The sequence below is a fragment of the Callospermophilus lateralis genome, chromosome 3 (genome assembly GCF_048772815.1).
Source record: "Callospermophilus lateralis isolate mCalLat2 chromosome 3, mCalLat2.hap1, whole genome shotgun sequence".
Classification (NCBI taxonomy): Eukaryota; Metazoa; Chordata; class Mammalia; order Rodentia; family Sciuridae; genus Callospermophilus; species Callospermophilus lateralis.
In genome coordinates, this window is record NC_135307.1 from 121,841,307 (window position 1) to 121,868,959 (window position 27,653).

A 27,653-nucleotide genomic window follows, 5' to 3' on the forward strand; every position below is an offset into this window, starting at 1 on the left:
TTTCCCAACAATACTTTATACCTTAATAATAATCCATTGTGTCTGGTAAGTATGGCATTCTGCTCTCTTTAAGAGTTGCTTGGCTGTTGTCCTCTGTCCTTTTGTAGACACTTTTCCCATCCCTAGTGGAACCTACTAGAATATTTCATTAGGATATGAATAAACCTATAGTTCATTTCTGGGAGAATTGAGAAACTTCTTATATTAAATCTTTTTGAGTGAACTATATCCCTGTATTCAGATTCACTTTAATTTCTTTTGCAATCTATAAAAATCTTGGAGTTTTTTTTTTTTTTTACCTTTATTTCTAGGTGTCAGCTGATAGATGGTATAGTCTTAAATATTTCTCAATTCTTGTCACTTTCAGATGTAAACTTTAATACATTTCTCTTATATCTACCAACTTGTCTAAGCTCATTAATTATAATTTCTTGGATTCTTTTGGATTTTCCACCTATGTAATCATATCATCTGCAAATGACGTGAAAGTTGTTTTACTTTTTAGTTTTTCAATCACACTGGGTGAGGGTCTGTAGTTACCCCATAGAAGGGAGGTGCCAGACATGCTTGTTTTGTGCTTCTCAAAGGAAAAGTTTTCCATAGGTCTATTGCAGCCACCTTTTTTCATCAGATTAAAATACATTCCAGGGCTGGGGATGTGGCTCAAGCGGTAGCGCACTCGCCTGGCATGCGTGCGGCCCGGGTTCGATCCTCAGCACCACATACAAACAAAGATGTTGTGTCCGCCAAAAACTAAAGAAATAAATATTAAAAAATTCAAAAAAAAAATACATTCCATTCTTAGTTTAAGAGATTTTTTTTAACAGGAATAGGTATTCATTTTTGTGTCAAAGTGAATGAGTGAGAACAAGGCCCCTGGTCCGGAGAATCATTCCCAGGGCTGTGCCTATGCTAGACAAGCGCTCTCCACTGAGCTGCATCCCCAGCCCTTCCTTTTGTAATTTTATTTGGAGATATGGTCTTGCTAAAGTTGCCCAGACTAGCCTCAACTTGTCATCCTGCCGAGGCCTCCTGAGTAGCTGGGATTACCAGCATATGCCATTGTCCTAATCTGAATAGCCTTTAATGTTACTTAAAACAAAAACAAGAAAGAAAACTTTTTTAGTTTGATAGAAAAATTATAAAGATGCTACAAAGAGGTCCCAAATAGTCCACATCTATTTTCCTTTATTATTAATATTATATGTTAGTATTGTTGCAGTTAATAAATCAACATTGATATTATTAATGAAAGTCCGTACTTTATTTATATTTTGTCAATTTTCCTGTGATAGTCTTTTTCTGATCCAGGATTTCATATTACACTCGGTTGGCATGTCTTCTTAGACACCTTGGGCAGTAGCATTTCTCAGACATTTGTTATAGCCTTGATAATTTTGAGGAGCACCAGGCAGGTGTTGTACAGGAATTTATCTGATGGGTTTCTTTTTATGATGAGATTGGAGAAGAGGACCACAGAGGTGAAGTGGCCTTTGTCGGGGAATACCGTCAACATGATATATTGCTGTTAACGCTGACCTCGACCCCCTGGTTGAGGTCAGATGTCAAATTTCTCTATTGTAAAGTCACCACCTGCGCTTTTCCACCGTGTGTTCTGGGGAGGGAAGTGGCTATGCCCCACTCACACCTATAGAATATAATACTGCATTTTTAAAAAAACATTTTTTAGTTGTAGATGAACACAATACCTTTATTTTGTTTGTTTATTTAGTTTTTTAATATGGTGCTGGGATCCAGCCCTGTGCCTCATGCATGCTAGGCAAGTGCTCTACCACTGAGCCACAATCCCAGCCCTATTACTATGTTTTTATGAACTTTAATCATTTTTTGGATGTTGACTTCATAAATTGGCTCATGGAATGTTCTCTTCTTTTCTAGTGTCTGGAATGGTTTGTGTAAGATTTATATTATTTTTTTCTTTAAATGTTTGCTGGCATTTACTGGAGAAGCCTTCCCTTAATGGGATATTTTTTGAAACATTTTCTTTTTACTATGTAGTATTCAGATTAAAAAAAAAATTGTTTTTTAGGTATAGATGAACACAATGCCTTTATTTACTTATTTTTATGTGGTGCCGAGGATCGAACCCAGGGCCTCGCCTGTGCTAGGCGAGCGCTCTACCACTGAGCCACAACCCCAACCCTGAGTAGTCAGATTTTTAATTTTGTTTTGTATCAATTTTGGTAAGTTGTATTTTTAAGGAATTAGTCTACATTTTCTAAGTTTTATGTAAAATTTTTTTGGCCGGGGGGTGGTAGGTACTGGGGATTGAACCTAGGGGTGCTCTACCACTGAGCTATATCCTCAGTCCTTTTTTATTTTTTATTTTGAGACAGGGTCTCACCAAGTTGCTGAGGCTGGCCTTGAACTTGTGATCCTTCTGCCTCAACTTCTTTAGTCTCTGGGATTACAGGCGAGCGCCACTACGTTTGACTATGTAAAGTTTTTCATAATAAATCTTATACCATTTTGTTTCTTTTGGTGTATTCACAGAGTTTTATGATCACAAATCAAACAAAAGACATTATCTCAAAAAGGGAACCCCATACTTATCAGCTGTCTCCCTACTTCTCCTTCTTCAACCCAAGGCAACGTCAGTCTACTTGGTGATGTCCAGTATATCTATTTTTCCTTTGTTGCTTATGCTTTCAAGTCATGAAGATTTACTCTTACATTTCCTTCCAGGAATTTTGTGGTTTTACCTCTTAATTTAAATATATAATCCATTGTGAATTAATTTTTTTTTTATACATTCTGAGGTAAGGATTGTGTCAATGGTCCCCAAGATTACCCCTTAAGCTTAGTGAATAGCTGGGACCCTCAAGATTCAGTAGTTATCATACTCAAAATTATGGCATTACAGCAGAAAGTCACATATTAAAATGAGCAAAAGGGAAAGGCACATGCACAGGGGCTATCCAGGAGATGGGTGCAGATGGTTGAGGGTACGTGCTTAATTCTCCCAGCAGCATGTGTGACATGTGCATGATGTTTCCAACCAGGGTAACTGACCCAACCTTCCTGTCTAGAGTTTTTGTGGGTGGCCTCTCATAAAGGCAGGCCGAGCCTGGTGACCAGCCTTAGCTACTCAGACTCCAGACCCTGAGCAAAAACAGGTGATCACTGTTAGTTACGTTGTTAGCATTGACTCTCTGTCAGACTGAAATAGTGGCTCAGAGTGGAATAGTGGCTCGAGGCCTTAGGCTTATGAAAATCCAGTTTTCAGGCAAAAATATTCCCACTGCAGAGATCTATTCTTGGGAGCAGGCCAAGGGCCAGTCCTGAAGACAGGCTTTTCTTGGAAATGTGCAGGATTTGATCATCCCAGAACTGCTGCGTTAACCCATTGCTGCACTGGGATTCAGCTTCATTCTTTTGCATGTGGGTAACCAGTTGTCCTAGTACTGTTCGTTGAAAAGAATCTTCCCCATCAAATTGTTTTAGTGCCTTGTGGAAAATTAGCTGAAAATACAAGGGTTTGTTTCTAAACTCTTAATTCTGTTCCATTGATTTCTATGCTTATGCTATAGCTGTATAGTCTCATAATCTCTTTTTTTTAAAAAAATATTTTTTAGTTGTAGATGGACATAATAACTTTATTTATTTTTTATTTTTATATGGTGTTAAGGATCAAACTCAGTGCCTCAACGTGTGCTAAGCAAGCATTCTACCACTGAACTACAACCCCAGCCCCTCATAATCTGTTAATGTGCTTAAGATTTTGAGAAATGTCCCCCATTTCTTTCTTTTTTTTTTTGGTGGGGGGGGGGCACCAGGGTTTGATTGATCCCAGAGGCATTCAGCCACTGAGCCACATTCCATGCCCGTTTTTTTTTAATATATATTTTTTAGTTTTAGTTGAACACCATATCTTTATTTTATTTATTTTTTTTTGTGGTGCTGAGGATTGAACCCAGGGCCTCAGATGTGCTAGGCGGGTTCTCTACCGCTGAGCTACAACCCGAGCCCCCTGTTTTTTTTTTTTAAAGTTGTAAGTGGACACAATATCTTTATATTCTATTCATTCATTTTTATGTGGTGCTGAGGATCGAACCCAGTGCTTCACCTGTGCTAGGCAAGTGCTCTACCGCTCAGTTATAACCCCAGTCCCTAATTTTTTTCTTTTAAGACAGGGTCTCTCTAAATTGTTGAGGCTGGTTTTGAATTTGCAGTCCCCCGCCTCACCCTCCTGAGCCACTGGGATTACAGCTGCACCTGGCTTCCTTTTCATTCTTAATAATCTGTTCCTTATCTTTTTATTTTTCCTTGATTAGTTCTGCTTATGCTTGCCAGTTTTATTATTTAATTAGTAAACAGTTTTGTCTTTGTTGATCCCCCTTTGATATATTTCTAGTTGACTGTTTCATCAATTTCTGTTATGTATTTCTTTTGTACTACTTTAGGAAGTTTATTTTGCTGTCCTTTTTATAATTTCATGACAAATATTAGATGATGATTATTTTCTGCCTTTTTGGTTTTCTAATGTACACATTTACACCTTTCAGTTTGCCATTTGGCAAGCCTTTTCCTGCTTCCCATAAGTTCAAATATGTGGTATTCTCATTTTCATTCAAATGGGGTTTTCTCATTAATTAGAAATTAATTAGAAATAGAAATTTCCTTTTTTTGTTTTTCTTCTTTTTATGATTAGAAAAGCAATAGAAAATTAAACAGTTCTCCAGAGTAAACACATGGAAACCTTAACAGTGACACTGGGGGAGTACTGCGCCCCTGAGGCCATCACAGAGGGACTTGAAGCAGTTTCCTGCATTTTCTTCCACGCATTTGTTAACAAGTTTGATTTGGGATACAAACTCTCATAACATCCTTTTGCTTTTCCAGTTAGCATCACTTATGCTTTCCTGGATCTTTTCTCTTCTTCCCTATCAGGGTAGGGTGTGCCCTGGTGGATGGGGTGAGTCAGAGGCACCCCTGCCCTTAGGGCACTCACAGTATGGTGGGGAGGTCAGACCAGGAGGACAAGACTGGGTTGAGGCCACTGCTCTGGGGAAGGTGATGATGGGGCTGTATAGCTCCAGGGTAAGGGCTAGGGAGGCCAGGGAGAGCGCCCTGGGTAAGGAGCAAACAGTCTCCTGGATGGTGCAGCATTGTCCCCACTTCCCCTCCAGCTGCTGAAAGCCGTATCCCCTACAGGTGATCGCCATGATCAAAGGCCTACAGGTGTTGATGGGCAGGATGGAGAGCGTGTTCAACCATGCCATCCGCCACACTGTCTACGCTGCGCTGCAGGACTTCTCCCAGGTGACTCTTAGGGAGCCGCTGCGGCAGGCCATCAAGAAGAAGAAAAACGTCATCCAGAGGTCAGCCTCCTGCTCTCACCCTATGCACCCAGCCACACCCAAAAGTCATCTGAGAAACCTGCTTTACACAGCAGGACAGTTATTTTCATAAACAGTCTCAGTACATGTAATTTATCTTCAACCCCCAGACACTGTTTTGGTGAATGACAGCTATATGTAATGTGGTGGATTTAATTAGTAACCTGAACAACTGGCAGTAAGTCACCTGCATAGTATTTACGGTCTGCAGACCCAGGAACAAAGGCATATTTACCTCAGGGAAATAAATAAGACAAAGGCATATTTACTTGTATCAGAATCTGCCCACAACTCTGATTATCTGGCCTTGGGGACTGGAGGTCCCACACTGTCCCTCAGTGTGTGTCACCTTGAGTCATTTTGCTTTTATTTCTCTGTCTTTTCCTACAAATCCGTCAAAACTACAAAGTCATTGTAGAAATCTAATAGCTGTCTTGAGCTTCTTTTCTCTTTATGTTGAGCCTTTCAGATAAAATTATGTTTCAAGGACATCTGTGTAAATTGAAATTTACTGGGGGTTGGTGAATGTACAGACTTCATTATTATTTAGTTTTGCTTTATAATTGATAATATTTGTCACCCAGCATGGTATAACTTTTAGCATTAATAAAATGTTATACAAGTTGAGCATCCTAATCCAAAAATCTGAAATCTGAAGTACTCCAAAATCCAAAGCTTATGTTACTTTATGGTGCTGGAGATCAAACCCAGGGCCTTGTGCATGCTAATGCTAGACCAGCGGTCTACCATTGAGCTACACCCCCAAACCCCAAACCCAAGTCTACTAGAGCACTGACATGATACCACATGTAGAAAATCCCACTCCATATTTTAATATAGGAAATTATTAAAATATTGTATAAAATTATTTTCTGGCTTTGTCTATAAAGTATATATGAAACATAAATGAATTTCATGTTTAGACTTGGGTCCCATTCCCAAATTGACTTACTATATATATACAGATATTCCAAAATTCAAGAAATCTGAAATCTGAAACACTTTTGGTCCCAAACACTTCAGATAAGGGATGCTCAGCCTGCACTGTGATGCTTGCAGAATTAATTTCTGTCACCTTGAGGTTTTTAAATTGAGGTTTTCATTTTTCTGGTCTTGCCTGCTATTTTGCATGTGCTTGTCTTCATGGGAAGCTTGCTGTATGTTATGGATGCTGTTAAGATATATGCACCCGAGGATGCTGCCTGGCTTTGGAGGGGTGATCTTTACTGATAGAAACACATACTAATAGAAATACTTGAAACACACCAGGTATAGAACAAAGTGCTTACCCCTGACTCAGAATGGATCCAACAGCCACAAGGTGTGGAATGTGTTGTGTGGCCCTGGGTTTTAGCAAGAACTCTCCTCCTGATGTGACCAAGGCTGGCACAGGGTCCCTCTGATTTCCCTGTGTGCTCATGGGTCTCTCCACATAGTGGAGCTGTTGTTGGTAGGGTCACATTCCTGGACACATCTCATCTCCTCAGCTTGTGGATGATTTCATATTCCTTTTGGAACACCTACACAGTCATCCATAGACAGGTGGAACTCAGCTGTCCGGGTGGGTATTGGAGGTTCCTATTCTCCCTGCCCTTGGCATGATTCATGGCCGCCTGGTGAACATTCTGCAAATAAAACACTGCTTCGGCTAATTGATGCAAACTGCAATTAAGTTGAATCTTCTGGGAACAGTCATGTTTCCAAGAAAATAATGTGTTTCTAAAATTTCATGTTGAACTAGACTATAAAAGTCCCTTCACTACCCCCAGAGGGATTTTTTTATATTGTGCGTTGGCTGTTCCGAGAGCCTACTAGTTAGGTGAGCAGATGCTGTGATTGTAGAAGTCTCTCTGATAACTTGACGGGGCTGTTTAGTGTCCTGCAGGCCATCAGGAAGACAGTGTGTGATTGGGAGACTGGGCACGAGCCCTTCAACGATCCAGCTCTGCGGGGCGAGAAGGACCCCAAGAGTGGCTTCGACATCAAAGTGCCACGCCGTGCTGTGGGACCCTCCAGCACACAGGTTCTCATCCTCCCCATGTGTACTGGGGCTGGGCCAATCCTGGGCTGGGGGAGTGGGGCAGACCCCGAGTGAAATGGTGTCACCTCTGCTCAGGCAAATCCCATCCTGCCTGCGACTCTTCTGCCATTTCTCACCCAAGTGAATCTGGAGTGTGAACTGGGACTTGCTTGTGATTCCCTGGTTTATTCATTTACCTTCAGAAATGAATTGACTCCGTTCTAACTCCATCCCCAAAATACTAGTGGATGTCTATATGTACCTACCTATGCTGTGTTTCTTGATGGGTGTTTGAATGTATCATTGTAATTTTTATACTGGGTCTGCAAGTAAGAGTTCCTGAAGCTGAAACTGGGGAGATTACAGAACGCTGCCCTTGTGTGTCCTGGTCGTAAGCCACCTGTGCTATTCTCTCTCCCGGTGTGCCCGGCCTCGCCCTGAAGTGCTTCTCACTGCCTCTCACCCCTGATTTAATATGCTCCATTGCTTTTTTCTGGGTCCTGATACTCACTTATCTCTCTGCTGGAGACTTCATAATCTTTCCTGTCCGTCTTCTAGAGAGTTACCAGCAAAGCACGTAGCTGGCTCTGTAAGATCTCTCTGGAATGTCAGGATTCCAGAAGGCACTTGGCCAGTCCTTAAGGGCGGCCCTCTGGGGTCTGCGTGAGGTGCACTCCGCCCTCCTCGCTCAGTCCATTGTGTCTGTCCCTGTGTCCCCCACCCAGGCGTGTGCGTGGTGTGACTAACGGCTTTCTCCCGCCTCTCCCTCCCTGTCTGTCTGTGTCTAGCTCTACCTGGTGCGCACCATGGCCGAGTCCTTGAGCTCTGCCGAGCTGCTGAGGCAGCTCAAGTCTCTGGGCATGGAAAGGCTCTTGCATGTGGTAAACGCGTTTCTGAGGCAGTCGTACACCTATCCACCTCTTTTAACCTTTGGTGGTAAGACATTGTTTGTTTTTCTTATTGATGTTTATGGCACGGAGGTGAACTGCTCCGCTGCAAGTGGTTTTTTCCCCCAAGCAGCAGCAACTTGGCCACTCAGAGGGGCCCCCAGACTGTGGAGGCCGAGTGCACAGCTCGGGGCTGGGGCCCAGCCCAATCAGGGTGTATTGGAGCAGTCCTTCTCTCGTGGTTTTTCTGAGTGTTGCATAACTAATGTATCATGTATATTTTCTCCCCTACGAATGTCTCCTTGGATAACACAGCTTTATATGGTGAGAACCATGCTAGAGTCCCTCATTGCGGACAAAAGTGGTTCCAAGAAAACCCTGAGAAGTAGCCTTGAGGGGCCCACCATATTGGACATAGAAAAATTTCATCGAGAGTCATTCTTCTACACCCACTTGATAAATTTCAGTGGTAAGAGACAGTGCTGACCAGAGTCCGGCCCAGCATGCTCTAACACCGCTAACACCATCTAGAACGCTTACGCCTGCCTGACCGTCCCCTGCCCTGTCCCTCACGCACCCACCTCATGGTGATGTGCCCTAACCTTTGTGGTGGTGGCCGGACGTCCCAAGGCTCCCCCTACGTCCTCTCTGTCTTTGGCTTCTGCCATAGCCTTGTGGGGCACAGCCCTTTCAAGGCCAAGGGCTGTGGGGCCATGGCTGGCCTGGCGATGTGAGCACCGTCTTTCAACCTGCACCGGGTTAGGAACCCAGGCAAATGTAACCTGTCACTTGGATCGAGACCTGGCATTGGTAAATAGCAGAAACAGCCCCCACGGGCAGTGACATGTGGGAAGGTAGCCCCGAGCCAGGCTAGCCCCCGTTTTGGTGACGCCCGGCCACTTTGACCTCGTACAGTGGGTGCTCTGTACTCTCCGTGTGTCTGCCTGTGGCCTGTGGAGCCAACCATGTCCATTCCTTGGCTCAGAGCAGAAGGCCTCTCTCTCTTGGCTGGGGGTGCTGCAATATTGGAGTAAATAGTGATGCTTTTGCCTTTAACTCCGTGAAAGGACAGAAACTTGTTTTTTTCAGTCTATCTTTAGTTTTGCATTAGCTAGACCTCCCCTGAGTGTGTGTAAATGCTGTGTCCTGGATATTTTATCCCGAGTAAAAGAAAATACAGGTTGAGTATCCCTTATTGGGACCTTATTGTTTTGGATTATGGATTTTTTTCAGATTTTAGAATATTTGTATGTACATAATGAGATATCTTGGGAATGGGACCCAAATCCAAATATGAAATTTATTTGTTTCTTACACACCTTTGACACATAGTCTGAAGGTAATTTTATAGTCATATATAGCATAATGACATGTCAGTCAACATGGTCCAGATATATGACTGTGGTCCCATAAGATTATATCCCCTGTTGATGTTGTAATCACCTTAGTTTGTATAAGCACACTCTGTGATGTTTGCACAATAACAAAGTTACCTAACGATGCACTTCTCAGAGTGTGACCCTGTCATTAAGTAATGCAGGACTATACAGTATGTTTGGATGTGCCTGCATTTTGACATCAACTTGGTACAAGGTCAGCGGTAGAATATTCCATTGTGGGATCACATTGGTGCTCAAAAGTTTCCAATTTTACAGCAGTTAATATTTCTGATTTTCGGGTTAGGAGTGCTCAACCTGTAATCCTGTTTTACTTCTCCTTTTCAAAAGGACATTGTCCCTCTAGTCCTGCTGAGGGGAGGTTGATGACGTCCTTGCTGGAAGGAGGATGCTGACTGCTCTGAACGCGCAGGGTCCATGCAGCTGCACTTGCAGCCGTACCCGTGCTGGTCTTGTCTCTTGTGCAGGGTGTCTTGTGACCCCTCCCTGCTCATGTCCTCGCTGCATGGCTCAGGGCTGAGCGCAGAGGAGCTGTCACCATGCAGACAGCCCCTCTTGTATCATTTCTACTGAATCTCTTTCTGGTCATAAAAGGTAACATGGTGTCTTTGAATCCTTCAAGAAACTCTGCAGCAGTGCTGTGACCTTTCCCAGCTGTGGTTCCGAGAGTTCTTCCTGGAGCTGACCATGGGCAGGAGGATCCAGTTCCCCATTGAGATGTCCATGCCCTGGATCCTGACTGACCATATCCTAGAGACCAAGGAGGCATCCATGATGGAGTGAGTGTCCTGCCTCTGAGGCCCTTGCTCATGGTGGTGGGGAAGGGAGGTTCCTAGGAGCTGGTATGTAGATGAGGGGACCTGGACTGTTTTTAGCATTTTGTTGAAAATCACGTTCACTATGGTAAATATTTGGCAAATAATACAAGTAACCAGTTTCTTGGCTCCAGACTGAAATCAAGATCTCTGGTACTAGAACTGGTCAAGTTCTCATCTTGCACAGATGCTGGGCAAGGCCAGGAGGACACAGCCTGGATCAGGGAGATGAGATGAGCCTGGGTCTTCCCCAAGCCTGGGTAGTACTGGCCCTGCAAGGTGAAGCTGTGCCCAGTGCACTGGGGGCAGGAGGGCTTAGAGCCCCCACTCAGCCTAGCCTCTGTCTAAGATGAAATTGGGAGAGAAGGTGTTCATTGAACATCTTTATTTTGGAAATTGGAATTCTGGGCTTGAGATCAGTCTTTCAAAATATGATCTCCATGGAAAGGAAAACCATAAAAATGGGGGTATCTTATGAAGAGTGGGAGACCCTCTCAGCAGGTCAGTTCTTTGCAAATCATTCCTTACAGGTCCATGTGGAGCTGGATGTTGGTCAGGACCATCACCTTCTACTCTGCTGCAATGGCCAGCAGCCTGTTCCATAGCATTAGGACAGATGAGGAGCCAGAGCCAGTGCAGAGGCACTCCTCCAGAACGGGGCTTCCTCTCTCCCCACTTTTCTACATAGCTCCTCCTGAGGCTTCTGACCGCTGTCTTTTGTCCAGGCACAAGGCAGGAGTGATGGGCTTTTGGCCTTGGTCCCAACATTGGACATGGCTTTGGTCATCTATGTGATCCAGGACCTGTGTCGTTTTTAAGTCAAACAGTTTATCCTTAAATTAAGAAAGTAGTCCCTTTTTAATTTTTTTTCTTTTAATTTGTACATAATAATAGTATGTATTTATGGGTTAGTGTGCTATTTAAATACATGTATATGTTATGTAGTGATTGAATCAGAGTAATTAGCATACCCATCATCATAAACGTTTCATTGTGGTGAGACCACTGAAAATCCCCTCTTTGAGCTATTTTGAAATATCCATTACATTCTTGTCAATTATGGTCATCTTACTATGTAATAGATCCTTAAAATTTACTTTTGTTGTTAAAAAAAATACTGCATATTTGTAGTAAAAAACTTTAAAGCATCATGAGAAGACACAGGTAGGTGGAGGTCCTTGTCTGTGTGTCCTTAGTGAGTATATCCCTCCTATGGTATTGGCTGCGTGGCTGTCCCCAGCCTTGCCTGTCCTGGCCAAGTGTGGTAGTTCTGTAAGGTACAGCTGCCAGCAGCGCTCTGTAGGAACATAATTTGGCTTTTGAAGTAAGAAACTCTTTTTTCCTTTTATGAGATTTAAATTCCTCTTTCAGTAGGAGGTTGTGAGGGCCGTAGCTCATGGTGTGGGCACGTGGGGAGTAACCAATGCCACCCTCTGCAGGTACGTTCTCTACTCCCTGGACCTGTACAACGACAGTGCCCATTACGCACTCACCAGGTTCAACAAGCAGTTTCTGTACGATGAGATCGAGGCAGAGGTGAGGGCACAGCACCTTGATTCCTTTTTGTTTCCTTTATAATGAAACTTCCTTTTTCTCTTGAGTATTAAGCTTTCTTTAAAATATGAGGCAGTTTAAACAATGAAATAGGCATTTTAGTGTGAGCTCTTCTGCCTGCACCTTCCTCCTACTTCCACACAGGACCATGGTAGGATGTCCTCTTTCTCTGGATAATTCTTGCATCCACGTCTGTTTTCTGTTGAACATGATCGTTGCACTAAACCAATCCCTCTTTCATTCCTTTGATCTCTTGCTCTTGAGATTTTATAAATGGGACTTTGCTGTACTTCTTGGTACATGCTCTTTCTTTTGCATCAGATTTCTTGTTAAGGATAAATTCCCACAAAAGGAATTATCAGATCAGTGTACACATAGAAGGTGAATCTTATTCTTTAGTTTAAGATGTAAGAGAACTTAACCTTGACAAATTGTTTCATGCATCTGGGCCTCTTCCACTCCTCATGAAGTCCTACTGTTTCTGCAGGGAGAGGTCAGGGTCTCTGTGTGATGCAGGGTAGATGAAGGGCTCCCTCTGCAGGCCCTCCTGATGTGCTCACTTGCCTCTGAGCACATGTATCCTCTTCATGGATCCAGAAGATGGTGCCAGCCTCATCTGGAAGCCAGGTTGCAGGTTTTGGGGGTATCTTCTGGATAATCTCTTGTGCAATGTAGCCAGTCCTGCTCCAGGGGAAAAGTGGCAGGTGCTCTGGGACAAATGATGACTCCTGAAAAGCATAACTGGTGACAGAAGCTGCTTCAGGTGGGGACACAGTGTATCCCCCCAAGAGCATATGGTGAAGAGAGGCCTTTGTTTGCTTTTGCATTTAAGAGAATGGTGACATTTTGACCTCAGTAAGAACACTTCAGGCTGGGGTTGTGGCTCAGTGACAGACCACTTTGTCTAGCACATGTGAGGCACTGGGTTCAATTCTCTGCACCACATTGAAAACTAAATAAATAAAATAAAGGTATTGTGTACATCTATAACTAAAAATATTTTTTAAAAAACCAGAATAGTTCTACCATAGTTTTTTTAAAATTTGTTCTTTTTAATTATACAAGACAATAGAATGTGTTTTGACATTATCATACATACATGAAGCATAACTTCTCATTTTTGTAGTTGTACAGGACATGAGTTATACTGGTCGTGTATTCATATGTGAACTAGTTAATTCTTATTCCCACGCCCCTTTCCTTCCCTTCATTCCCCTTTATCTAGTCCAAAGTACTTCTATTCTTCCCTATCCCTCACAATCTTTTTGTGTGTTAGCATCCAAATATCAGAAAGAAGATTCAGCCTTTGGTTTGGGGGGATTGGCTTATTTCATTTAGCATGATAGTTTTCAGTTCCATTCATTTACCTGCACCTAGGTTGGTTCCACAGCTTGGCTATTGTAAATTGAGCTGCTATTACCATTGATGTGGCCATGTCACTATATAATGGTCATTTTAAGTCCTTTGAGTATATATAGAAGAGTGGAATACTTGGTCAAATGGTGGTTCCATTCCAAGTTTTCTGAGGAATCTCCATACTGCTTTCCATAATGGTTGCACCAATTTGCAGTCCCACCAGCAATGTATGAGTGTATCTTTTTCTCCACATCTTCGCCAACATTTATTGTTGCTTGTATCCTTGATAATTGCCATTCTGACTGGTGTGAGATAAAATCTCAGTGTAGTTTTAATTTGCATTTCTCTATTTGGTAGGTATGTTAAGCTTGTTTTCATGTATTTGGTGACTGATTGTATTTCTGTAAAGTGCCTGTTCAGTTCCTTTGCCCATTTATTGATTGGGCTATGGTTTTTTTTGTTCTTGTTGTTTTTGATGTTAAGTTTTTTGAGTTATTAGTCATCTTGGAGATTAATGCTGAATCTGAGGTTCAGGTGGCAAAGATTTCCTCCCATTCTGTAGGCTCTCTCTCCACATTCTTGAACAATCCTTTGCTGTACAGAAGCTTTTTAGTTTGATACCATCTCATTTATTGATTCTTAATTTTACTTTTTGCATTTTAGTCTACTATAGTTTTCAATGACTAGATGTCACTTATTGTGACACCATAATCTCTTTAATGTGCTAATGTTGGATAGTAAGATTATTTCTTCTTTCTCTTTTCTAAAAGATCCTGAATTTGTTATCTTAAAAAAGGTTTTGTTGTTAACTTATATTATTTGATGTTGGTTTAGGGAATTGAAATAATGTGTGCTTTCTCTTACTCCAGGTGAATCTGTGTTTTGACCAATTTGTTTATAAGCTAGCAGACCAGATATTTGCATATTATAAGGTTATGGCAGGAAGGTGAGTGAGTATCTGATTTGTGATTGCAATACAAAATCTTGGTTAATTTGATCTGATGCTTCTGTTAACATTCAGTGTATGAAAAATGCCCTGTGTTTCTTCTGTACCAGTTTGCTTCTTGATAAACGGTTACGATCTGAATGCAAGAACCAGGGAGCCACAATTCATCTCCCACCATCTAATCGCTACGAGACGCTGCTGAAGCAGAGGCACGTACAGGTGTGTAGGGCTCCTGTTGGGCCTCAGTACAAGCCTGGAGTGTGCATCAGAAATATTGGATTTTTCTTATAGCTTACAAGGTTTACTATTTTATGTGACTGTGTGAATATCCTCATAAAGTTAAGGTTTTTGTTTCTTTGAAATGGGGGTCTTGCTATGTTGCCCAGGCTGCCCTCAATCACCTGGGCTCAAGTGATCCTCCTGCCTCAGTTTCCTAAGTAGCTGGGTCTGGAGGCATGCACTATCATAATGTGCTAAAAGAGAGCTGGCCACAATGGCACACACCTTTAATCCTAACTACTTGGGAGTCTGGGGAGGTAGCTCAGTGATAGAGAGCTTGCCTTGCATTTTGAGGATCTGGATTTGATTCCCAGCACCACACACACACGTAGAGATTATATCACCCAGTGATGTTGCGATCATCTTAGATCATGTCAGTATACTCTGTGCTGTTTGCACAACAACAAAATCACCTAATGATATAATCTGTTGCTAAGTGATGTGGGATGTGTATACACCACACAAAAAAAGTTGGAAAACAGTGGGGAAACCTCCACTCAATTATACTGTCTTTGTACAGATAACCACTGTGTACATTTGGGATATTCTTACCAGGGCTTTTACTATCTTGTTATCTAGTTCAGATGATACTGATAAGTTCTTAGGACCCTGAAATAGAGATGAGGAATGTTATCTTACTTGCCATTTTAACACCTGTGGCATATTAGACATACCCAGGCCACTGTGGGGTGGGAGATGGATCCTGAACACCTTTATATGTGATGCTGTTATTGACAGACACAGATATTCTGGGGTGCTGGTGAGGCTCAGGGTTTCTGCCCATGATTTAGGTTAAATTCAATGTTAAGGTGCTGAAAAAAGTCTTCAAGGCTTTCCCTTGCAGGGAAAGCTCTAGGGAGGTAGAGTATTTTGTTACGACCCTTGTATATAAAATTTCATCTGAAACATTTAAATTTCTACTATATCCTCACAAAGACATTTTGTTGTTGTTTATGTTTTTAAATAGATTTCTGAGGGACATTTTTCATTGCCTATTTGCTTTTTTGTTCTTTGGGTTTCCATGTTTACTCTTTTCTTGGATGTCCCTCTCCTCCCTCCCTCTATCTAGCTCCTTGGCAGGTCGGTGGACCTCAACCGCCTGATTACACAGCGTGTGTCAGCGGGCATGTATAAGTCTCTAGAGCTAGCGATCGGACGATTTGAAAGTGAAGACTTGACATCAATAGTTGTAAGTACTGGAATTAATTTTACTTCCATCTCTAGTAATAAACTGAATAAATGATATTTCTTGTGTAGATAATAAAAGATAGGGACTCATTGAACCTGGTCTGTCTCAAGTATCTATCAGCACCTACTCTTAGTAGTCACATTTCTAAATTGATTTCAAAGAAACCAATAATCTGGTATGATTTCCTGGATATATATGAATGTTAAAACCCATGCAACTCATTATATACTAATCATATCTCAATAAAGCTATAAATAAACCTACATTATTAATCCTTGCCTTGAAAAAAAAAAAAAAAGGACCGAGAATCTCAATCTTGGAATTATACCTAAGCATGGCAAAGGTTAACATATAACTTAGTTTAATAACATGCTATATTCAAATTGCAATGAGTTAGTAGACAAAATTTAAAAAAAAATTTTTTATAACAATAATAACAAAAAGATGTACTTGTTTTTTGGTATCAAGGATTGAACCCAGGGCACTTAGCCATTGAGCCATATCCTCAAGCCTTCTTATTTTTTATTTTGAGACAGGGTCTCCCTAAGTTACCTTAGAGCTTTACTAAATTGCTAAGGCTGGCTTTGAACTTTGATTACTCCTGCCTCACCCTCCTAAGCTGCTGGGATTGCCAGTGTGAGCCACTGGCCTGGCTCCACCTTCTTGTCTTGCTGAGGTTCAAAGTCCTGCTAGGCTTTTAATTGAAAGCCCTCCTGGAGGTCAATTTAGAGGTTAAAAAAAAAAAAAATACATAGCCCTGCTTTGACACAGCTCTGTCCCTGGTTGGACCCTGATGTTCAGGTCCCAGTTCTATTTGTTTTGCAGAGGAAAGTAGGGGTGTGCTCTGTGGAAACAACTGTTTGGGAGCCTCTACAGTTTTCAAAAATACACAATTATTAGCCTTCAATAAAAAATTGCTAGACATTGATTAAAGAGTGTAATGGTTTAACGGGGCTGTGGCTGTGGCTCAGTGGTAGAGTACTTGTCTCACATGTGAGAGGCCCTGGGCTTGATCCTCAGCACCACATAAATAAAATAAAGGCATTGTATCCACCTACAACTAAAAAAAAATATTAAAAAGAAATTCCTAGACAAGAGAGACAAGATCATATGACCACTCTAAGAGAAAAACAGCAATGGAAACAAACCCTTTTGTGATGCTGAGTTAGTATACCAGAGCTTTTATTAATTATGATTAATGACAAGAAGATGGAGGAAAAGATGGATAAATTAGATAAAAAGGAGAATTCCTTCAGGAAATTAGAATCTATAAAAAACAACCAAGGTAAAAAGTAAAGGACATAACATTCTTGATTAGTTTATAGCAATTTGAACACAGTAGAAGATAGCATTAAGATATAGAAAAATAGCATATAGAAAATATCTGAAATCAGAAACAGAAAAATATGAATGGGTGAAACAGAAAAGAGCTTACAAAATGTTGTAAATAAAAATCATCTAATGTGTGATTGGAGTGTTACAGAAGTCGAGAGAGAGAGAGAGGGGGGGGGGCGGGGGACAGTGTGCAGAAGACTTTTCTCAAAAGAAAATGGAAGAGAAGTTCATAAATGGATGCAAGACACTGGCCCTGCCCCTCTGGAGCGTTGCTCCAGCTCTATATTCTGGAGTTGGGATGGGCCTCAGGAAGCCTCTGTGAAGGACCTGACAGCTCCGTTGATCACCTGACCTCACCAGACTCTGGCTCTTGGACCACGGTGTCTGTGAATACTCAGGAATCAGTGTCATTTCAGAGCAAGTGTCCAGCAGTGCTGTACACTCTGGTTTTCTCCCCTTCTTTTATTGCGGTAAATGGTCACGTGTCCTTTTCCATTGTTGGAACTCAGGAGGGAGATGTACAGTATACACTTTTGTCAGTGTTATAGAGAGGGACCAGGACAAGAGATAGCCCAAGAACACACAAGGTTCTTCACCCCATGATTCAGGGAGCTTTGGGTACAGGGATTGATCAAAGAGTGTTATGGTTTGTATTGAAATGTCCCCCAAAGGCTTGTGTATTAAAGTCTTGGTGCCAATGCAGCAGTGTTCAGAGGAGGCATTTTGGAAAGTGCTTAGATCATGAAGGCTCTGACCTCAATAGTGGATCAAGCCATTGGTGGGTCATAGCTGGGAGGTGATGGAAACTGCAGGACGTAGGTCTAGTTGAAGGGGGTGGGCTCCTGGCGGCGTGTTCTTGGGCTGTCTCTTGTGCTGGTCCCTCTCTGTCTCTTTCTCTGCTTTTTGGCACCCCCAAGGTGAGCAGCTTTGTTCCACCTGACCTTCCCTGACATGATATTCTGCCCACAGTACTGGACCCAAATGACCATGGACTAAGTCTTCTGAAATCGTGAGCCAAAGTAAAATCCTTCCTTCTTCTTTAAATTGATTTTCTCAGCAACAAAGAACAATGATCTCTTTCATAATGATTCCAGTCAGACTTCTATTCACTAGTCCTATAGCTTCCCCTGTATACAGATCAAAGAGAACCTTCTAACACTGTCTGTGGCAGCCTTAGGAATACCACGACCCATGAGACAGTGCTGAGATCTCTAGGGGTCAAACCATTTGAAAACGCTTTCATTGTGCTGCCCTGTACTTGGCCACATTGGATTTAGGGAGCCCAGTTGGGTGAATTCTGTTCCCATTCTCATTGTGGCCTACAGAGAATAATTTCTACAGAGCTTTTCAAGGATAATCGAGGTGAGAGAAAATTTAATGGTAGTAAAACAGTCAGCCTAAACTCGAGAATCTAATAAGTCAAAACTCTCTTCTGAGACAAAAGTTCACTTGGGAGATGCCTCCTGATAGTGGTATGGATGATGAAGAAAAGAAAAGTGGAGATGCAGTTAGGGGAGGGGAACATGAGAGAGATCTTAGGAAGCATGAATCATTTTTCTCTAGAGGCATAAAGTGAAGATTACTATTCTGGTGTCTTTGTCTGTTTTGGGTTGCTATAGCAGAATACCTGAGATTGGATACTTTATAAAGAAGGAAGGTTTATTTAATTTACGGTTCTAAGGGTCCAAGAGCATGATTCTGGCATCTGCTTCTGGTGAGGTCCTTATGGCAGATATAATCACCTAACAGGTGAACGTGAAGGAGTAGTGCTGTGTTAGTCAGGTTTCTGTCACTGTGATAAGATACCAGAGAAAAAGAACTTATGAAGAGGACAAGTTTATTTTGACTCATGCTTTCAGAGTTTTCAGTTCATAGTCAGCTGACTCCATTGCTTTTGGGCCTTTGACAGACAGAATACCGCAAGAGACTTGTGGTGGAGCAAAGCTGCCTGTCTCGTGGCAACTGGGAAGCAAAAAGAGAAAGGAAGAGCTCAATGTCTTCTTCAAGGGCACAGCCTAATGTTCATCCCTAGGCCCCACTTTTTTATTTTTATTTTATTTTTTTCCTGGACTGGGGATTGAACCCAGGGCCTCATTCTTTCTAGGCAAACGTCCCCATGGAGGTACATCCCCAGCCCTATTTTAAAATTTTATTTTGAGACAGGAACTTTCTGTGTTGCCTGTTTGGGGCTCACACTGATCCTCCTGCCTCAGCCCTCTGAGTAGTGGGGATCATAGGCATGCACCACTGCACCCCATCAGGCCCAGCTTTTTAAAGGTTAATCTCCCTGGATGGTGACTGAGCCTTTAACATGTGGCCTTTGGGTGATATTTAAGAGCCAAAGCATAACAGGTGCACACAGGAAAGCTCACATGGTGGGAGAGGAGGCAGGAGAGCAGGCCAAGGCAGCGAGCTGGCTCCTGGACACCCTGCTCTTGTAGCATCTAGCAGGCCCCACAGAACCTAAGTTTTGAGAAGGCTAGTCTAGACTCTCAAGGAAACGTTACTGTATTCATGTGGACGGAGCCCTCGTCACCTCACGTGCCTCCCGGGGGCTCCCCACGTGGTACGTTACACTGGAAGATAGGCCTCAACGTGAGCTTTCATGGGGATAAACCACATTTAAACAATAGTACCTGCAACCACGTCTGCCCCAAAAGCAAAGTGAGCTGCAGAAAAGGGTCAGGGTCCAATCCCATTTGATGTGTTATAATAAAAGAGAGGATATAAATGTACCGTGGTATCTCTACAGACAGTGAAAGTGTTCAGAAAGGTGCCCATGAAACCTGTGAAAATGGTGGCTGCTGTGAAAGAACCGTATATATCAGAATAGGTTAAAATCCAGAATTAGGGGGATTAGAGGAAAGGAGGTTTTGAAAAGTGATGGTGGGCTCGTGAAAGATTTCACAAGAAAATCACTGCAGAACTGAAGGCTGCACCAGAAAGAACAAATGCATAATGACCTCAGAGAAATAACAAGAAGGAGAGAAAGAACATTTTTTAAATTGGAAAGAAATTAACTGGGCACAGTGGCACATGCCTATAATCTTAGCAACGTGGGAGGCTGAGGCAGGAGGATCACAAGTTCAAAGCCAACCTGAGCAACTTGGTGAGACCCTGTCTCAAGATAAAAAAAAATAAAAGGACGGGGGATGTAGCTCAGTGGTACAGGGTCTCTGGGTTCAATCCATGGTTCCAAATAATGAAAAAGGATGCTAATGTTATTAAGGACTCTGAAAATGGCTCCAACAACAAAAATATTGCAATAAAAGGATTAGACTTTAAAAGGAAAGAAAAAAAATCTTTTGTTTGAGAGGAGGAAGGACTGAGGACCAGATTCAGTTGCCCTCAGACCATTTTCAGGAGCCAAGGAAAGGAACTGTGAATTGAGGATTTGGGATCCAACCAAATTGATCTAAGAATAAAGGCCGAAGACAGATGGTAAAGAACATGCAAGAACTACAGGGGAATTGTCCATGACCAGGGAGTGAGCTTTAGTCAGAGGAATGGGAGAGGCCTCAGCCGGGGTGGCCCATGGGTCTTGGAGATAGATGAGATGGATGTTGGCATTTTTCCTTCTTCACACTAAGTCTTTGAAATCTATTGTGTTTCACACTCAGTGCATCTTACTTGGCAGGATTTTTTTTTTTTTTGGTACCTGGGATTGAACCCAGGAGTGCTTCACCCCTGAACCACATCCCTAGCCCTTGTTTATATTTTATTAGCAACTCTTGCTAAGTTGCTGAGGCTTTGAACTCAAGATTCTCCTGCCTCAGCCTCTCCAGTTGCTGGGATTACAGATGTGTGCCGCCATGACTGGCAAGAATTTGGGAAGTTTTCTGAGCAATATAGTAATTTTATCTGATTGAATGGGGGATACATTCTAAGACCCCTAGTGGATACTGGAACTCACAGATTGTAATCCCAGTGGCTCTGGAGGCTGACGTAGGAGGATTGCAGGTTTGAAGCCCGCCTCAGCAAATTAGTGAGACTTTAAGCGACCTAGTGAGATCCTGTCTCAAAATAAAAAGTGCCCCTGGGTTCAATCCCTGGTACCAAAAAAAAAAAAAAAGAAAAAGAAAAAAAAGAAAAGAAAAATCACGGATTATAAAGGATTCTATATTTTATATGTACTGTGTTTCTTCCTGTACCTACATACTCATAAAAATAAGTTTAATTATAAATTGGGCATGGTAAGAGATTAATAACAATAACTAAAATCACGTGGGCTGGGGATATGACTCAAGCGCTAGGGCGCTCGCCTGGCATGCGTGTGGCCCGGGTTCGATCCTCAGCACCACATACAAACAAAGATATTGTGTCCGCTGAAAACTAAAAAATAAATATTAAAAAATTCTCTCTCTCTCTCTCTCTCTCTTAAAAATAAATAAATAAATAAATAAAAAACCTTAATGCACTGGTGGCTACCTTGTTGCAAACTCTTGTTGTCTAGTCCCCACTGTGCGCTGGCCCACCAGGGACCTCATGGCCTGGGTGGGGACTGCAGGTGACAGTACTGATTCCCCCTTCCTGCGTGACCCAGTTCTGTCCTTACATCCCTGTCTCTGTGGCCCTGTAGGAGCTGGATGGCCTTTTAGAAATCAACCGCATGACCCATAAGCTGCTGAGCAGGTACCTGACTCTGGACAGCTTTGATGCCATGTTCCGGGAAGCCAACCACAATGTGTCAGCGCCCTATGGAAGAATCACCCTCCATGTCTTCTGGGAGCTCAACTATGACTTCCTGCCCAACTACTGTTACAATGGTTCCACCAACCGGTGAGCGGCTGTGAGCTTCACGGATGGGTCTGGATGCCCCCGGCTAAGCATTGGTGTGGAATGATCTTGGGGGAACTGCCTCCCCCACAGAATTTCACTGTGTCCCTGTCACTGTGTTCCCTCTTCCTTCTCTTTTCCAGAACATTTTGTCCCTCCTGTTTCTTCTATTTGTAAGGGTAGCCCTGGGCCAGCCCTGGCTTTACACATGAAGATTGGGTGATGGGCCTGGACTAGAGAGGGAAGTTGTGATTCCTATCTAGGTGCTTGCTCATGGCTTAGGACAGACTCTCACAGCCACACAGGGAGCAGCTGCTGGGTGACAGCTACTCCCTAATATTCCAGGACATGCCGACATACACAGATGCATGCAAATTTACACGTGGGCCCATGTAGACAGAGACATACACACATACACACACGCATGCACCCACACGCACCCACACCAATGTTGAGTGTTGTACACCAGTGGTATTGACTACTGATAGCACAGTGGTGTATGATCCTTTTTGGTCCTGCTGCCAACAGGCTAGCATTTCCCTGAGTGTGGAACTATGTTTATGGGGGGAGGACATCAGGAATTCTTGCTGTGGCTCCTAAGCTTTGGATACATTTACTCTATATTGGATAAATTTATTCTACATATATTCAGATATGTATCTAATTCATTCTGTGGTTTTTTTATTTACTAGAATTTTCCTGTTTGATGATTGTAACAGTTAATGATTGTAACAGTTAATTTAATAGATGGGTAATAGAAAAGTTCAGAATATAAATAACTACAATTAAATTTAGTTTTCTTTTTAATCTTTCTTGTGTAGGTTTGTTCGAACAGTGTTACCATTTTCTCAGGAATTTCAAAGAGATAAACAGCCTAATGCACAACCCCAGTATTTGCATGGATCAAAGGTGGGTTCTTTTTTGTTTGTGACGTTCATAATGAAGCATAATTTGAATTTGAATTTTTTTCTTTCTGCGTTTCTTTTCTCTTTCCTATCTTTACCTACCTACCTATTTACGTTCCTTTCTTCCTTTGTTTCTTTCCTGGTTTTTGTTGTTATTGTTTATTTGTTTGTTTGAGATAGAGTCTCACTATGTTGCTTAGGCTGTCCTTAAACTCCTGGGCTCAAGTGATCCTCTTGCCTTAGCCTTCCAAGTAGCTGGGACTGCAAGGGTGTACCACCTTGCCCAGCTTGAAATTTCAGTTTAATTGCAATGATGTCAATGTAATATATACCATGTAGAGAATGTTGTTTTTCCTTCTATTCCATTAACATCTTCCTGAAAGCAATAGTAATTTAAAACAGAAGCTAGTGGGGCTTGGTGGCATGTGCTTGGTGGCATGGATTCTATCTATTCTATATACAACTACAAAAATTTTTAAAACAAGTAATCTAGAGATGATTAGGCTAAAGCAGGAGAATTGCTTCAACCCAGAGGTTCGAGGTCATCCTGGGAAACATAGGAAGATAACATCTTTAAAAAAATTTTTTTTTATTTGAAATTAGTTGCTTATACTATTGAGACAACTTTGGGCATGAAATAATAAGAGTTGGAGTAAGTCCAGCTTCATTTGTGGCATTAAAATATGTGTGCTTATTGGGAGATTTAAAAGTTTACAAATCCTTATACTAAGAAAGCATATACGGAGGGCTGGGGATGTGGCCCAGTGGAAGATGATTTGCCTAGCATGTGCGACACCATGAGTTCAATCCCTGATACCACAAGAAAGAAACTAAAGCACATGGAAGAGTCTGAGGAGCATTGCTGAGGCAGAGCCAGGACTGCTGTTCAGGGTCAATGCCACCAAGGCATGGGCTGATGTGGGAAGATGAGTGCAGAAAAGATCTGACTTCTACAAATAACAGAATCAGCCCACACATGTGAGCAGGCTGAAATAGCAGATGCTCACCTCTAAGGAGATAAGACAGATGCCATGCAGGGGTGCCCAGATACCCAACAAGTGTGAGTAGTACTAAGGGCAGCCCTCCTTGCCTGTGTGTTCTCATCTGTGGGCTCAACTGACTATGGATCAAAAATATTTGGGAAAGCTGGGCATGGTGGCACATGCCTGTAAATCCCGGCAGCTTGGGAGACTGAGGCAGGAGGATCAGAAGTTCAAAGTCACCCTTAACAATTTAGCAAGACTGTCTCAAAATTAAAAATAAAATAAAATAAAAATGGACTGGGGATGTGGCTCAGTGGTTAAGGGCCCCTGAATTCAATCCCTGGTTACCCCTCCTCCCCCCGAGAAAATTGCAAAATCCCAGGAATTCAGGAGTTGGAGGCCAGCCTTGGCAACCTAGCAAGACTATCTCAAAACAAAAACTAAAAATGGGGATGTAACTCAGTGGGTAGAGCACCTCTGAGTTCAAACGCTAGTACCAGGAAAAAAAATAGGAGAAAGAAAGAAATTGTGTGTAATCTGAACATGTACAGACTTTTTCTTGTCATTATTACCTGAACAATAGGATATGACACTCTTTACTTAGCATTTACATTGTATTAGGTATTAAAAGTAATCTAGAGGCTGGGGCTGCAGCCCAGTGGTAGAACATTTGCCTAGCATGTGAGAGGCACTGGGCTCAGTCCTTAGCACTGCATAAAAATAAAACAAATAGGGGCTGGGGATGTGGCTCAAGTGGTAGCTCACTCGCCTGGCATGCATGCGGCCTGGGTTCGATCCTCAGCACCACATACAAACAAAGATGTTGTGTCCGCCGAGAACTAAAAAATAAATATTAAAAAATTCTCTCTCTCTCTCTCTCTCTCTCCCATTCTCTTTAAAAAAAAAATAAATAAATAAATAAAAAATAAAACAAATTAAAGGCATCCATATACAACTACAAACTTTTTTAAAAAAAAGTAATCTAGAGATGATTTCAAGTATATGAGGATATGTTTAAGTCATCCAAATACTTCACTGTTTTATATAAAGGATGTGAACATCTGCAGATTTTGGTATCCACTGGGAATCCTGGAACCAATTTTCCACAGTATCTTGGGGTGACTGTCAATAATTTATTGAGTATTTGTATGGTTCAATAAGAAAAAAATAAACAATCTGTAGGAAAAAAATAAAACAGATGAAATGAGCGAACACCGCCCTCCAAAGTAGATCTCCTGCCTTGTAATTGAAGAGATATAATGACAGAAATTAGGATTATTTTGCTCATCAGATGGGAAAGTTTAAAGTATCTAGCTCCTCCTGGGAAGAGTGACATTGTCTCCAATGTTGCTGGCAGGAGCGTCCCTGAACCCCATGCTTCCAGGGGCAGGCCGCCAACATTCATCAATATTTAAATGTTCTCACTTGCAGAAAGCCAAACACTGAGGAAATAAAGAAACAGGTGCACAGTGAAATCTCACAGGGTGGTCATGAGACGTTATCTATCCCATCTGCTGTTGCTGGGAGCTGGGTATCTTGGGGTTGATGTGAGCAGCTGGTGCCTGGGTTTACAGGCTGTGTGTGCACAGGCTGGCCCACCATAATACCTTGTGTCCTTTGAGGCAAGAGGATACTGCGCTGCCTGGCATCAGGTCTACACTCACGGCAGGCTGACCTGTGTGCCTTCTTCCTGCTCACAGTGGGATGTTCAAAACCTAGTACCAATCTGAGATTGGGGATGTGGGGAGCAGGATTGGAGGACCCTACAGCTCCCATTGGATAGGGCTTGGAGCTGTTCTAAGTCTCATGCGGCAGATTGAACCCTGGGCTTCAGGCTTGCTGGGCAAGTGCTGCTACTGGGCTACATTCTTAATTATTTTAATTGTGCATGTTTAAGGGGCACAGTGATCATTTGGTAAATCTGTACAATGTGTAATGATTATATAAAGGTAATCATTGTGCATATATATTGAAATAATGCACCATACTTCATAAATGTCTAATTAATATGTGTTCATCAAAATAATTTTTAAATGTTTAAGGGATGTGGTCTTTTCATCACAAATGAGGTGTCCCCAAGCAGAAGAGAGGGGTCCTCTTTTTAACATCTCTGTAGACAGGCAGGTGAGAAAAGGATATGAGACTCTTCTTCCAAAAATGGAGTCTGGGTGGTCTGAGGGATGCTGTAAAACTTGTGGCCTTGAAAAACTATCTTTTGCTTTTGGGGGCAATAATTTGTTTTTTAGCAACTCCATGATGACAATTTAAAAAATAATACAGTCAGTCCAGCTGCTCTATAAGTGTGCTGGTTTTTGAATGTCCTGGGTTGTTACCTTCTGGAAACTCAAAATAAAGACTAGGGAGGGACCTTCCTCCTCCAGCCCAGAGTCCAGAGAGGGTGGCCTCCCAGGAGAGGTGGCATTGGCCAGGTGAATGGTTCTGATGCTCTGTCCCTAGAACGAGGCCTGTGGGGGCTGGTTTGGAGACCTCACTCTGTGTCTGTTCTTGCTGTCCAGGTGGACAGTCTGTACATCACAGTGGTGTTCAAGGCTCAGGTGACACAGGGTTTTCTTCAGGATTTCCCAGTAGGAACTCAGGGAGGCAGCATTGTGTCCACTCCTAGTAAGATAGGCGATGCCCACAGTCCACCCCATTCCCCGGTGATGTCCCCATAGGGTACAGGCCCGGTGATGTCCCCACAGGGGTACAGCTCGTGCCCTTCTTGGGGGAAAGAAAGAATAGATGACTTGAATGTAATAGTTGTTTCTAATGTGAATACTATGACTGAACCTGAATCTCACTGCAGCTTAGTCTCAGTTTGAGAAATTGTGTAATTTTTGTTCTTGTAAATTTATATTCTTACAGCCTAAAAACACACACATACACACATTTTTTGTTGTTTTTTAGTTGGGGAGAGGGTAAAATTGTTTGGACTTTCATACGAGTGACATCGGTATCGACTGCTCAATCTTATATATATTAGGTGACACTTCTTTGAGGAACTTCCCCTCAAAAAAAGGCCAGATGCCAGAACAGTCTGATGTCTGAGTTGAATTGTTTTCAAAATGAGCAGCCTTTGTTCTCGCGATGCACTTTATTCTGCTGCCGTGTAATTTGTAGTGTTTATATCTGTGTGATCGTGGGATATACAGAATCCAAGAATCAGACTGGTTCTTTTTCTCATGAATAATGAACCTAGGGCTGGTGTCTCTCGGAGATAAGATTGTCCTAATCAAGTGGGCCGTTTTTGAGAATGTTATTAGGGTTCTTGGTAACCTCACCATACATGGAATGTCTACTCTGCCCAAAACTTTTGAGAACACTCTCTTTCATAAGATAATAAGATTGTCCCCAATTCAAAGGGGAAGAGACAGAGCTGGGGAGCCCATGTCTAGTGATTCTGGAGCTGGCTCTGTACTGAGCTGTGACATCCAAAGTGCTTCCCTCTTCAGAGTCTAAGTATTTATTTTTAAATTCTGTTGGTTTATTTTTATGTGGTGCTGGGGATTGAACACAGTGCCTCACATGTGCGAGTCAAGCGCTCTGCCACTGAGCCACAAAACCAGCCCCAGAGTCTAAGTATTTTAAATGTGGTGTTTGTAACTCTGCCCTCCCCTGAAGTTGAGCTTCCTCTTCCCTCTGAGTAGTTAAGTCAACTTTTGCTGTTTGTTACTCTGGTTGTTGGCTTTGGGATGTGTCCTTTTGGGGGTTGGCCTAGTCCACAGGGAAGCTGGACACTGGGCGGAGGCCGGGGACCAAGTGTTTGATTGATGTCTCTTCTAACCACCGTAGGCCCCAGGCAGGGCAGCTCTGGGAATGAATGATGTGACCTATAGCATGAGGTCATTAGT

The 27,653-nt window shown here is 42.4% G+C and overlaps 1 protein-coding gene across 3 annotated transcripts in view; it reads left to right on the plus strand.

Annotated features, from left to right (window-relative positions):
• The window catches only part of Cyfip1 (cytoplasmic FMR1 interacting protein 1), an 89,855-nt gene that overhangs the window by 47,949 nt on the left and 14,253 nt on the right, over window positions 1-27,653 (plus strand). For 2 of the 3 annotated variants that reach the window (XM_076851258.2, XM_077109180.1), the window contains exons 14-23: window positions 5,176-5,342; window positions 7,236-7,383; window positions 8,583-8,736; window positions 10,287-10,443; window positions 11,919-12,015; window positions 14,259-14,335; window positions 14,446-14,554; window positions 15,684-15,803; window positions 21,718-21,917; window positions 22,736-22,823. In XM_076851258.2, the coding sequence (XP_076707373.2) occupies window positions 5,176-5,342; window positions 7,236-7,383; window positions 8,583-8,736; window positions 10,287-10,443; window positions 11,919-12,015; window positions 14,259-14,335; window positions 14,446-14,554; window positions 15,684-15,803; window positions 21,718-21,917; window positions 22,736-22,823 (1,317 nt within the window). Of the gene's footprint in view, window positions 1-5,175; window positions 5,343-7,235; window positions 7,384-8,168; window positions 8,317-8,582; window positions 8,737-10,286; window positions 10,444-11,918; window positions 12,016-14,258; window positions 14,336-14,445; window positions 14,555-15,683; window positions 15,804-21,717; window positions 21,918-22,735; window positions 22,824-27,653 lie in introns of all 3 variants that reach the window. The other variant, XM_076851259.2, reaches the window with a different exon arrangement.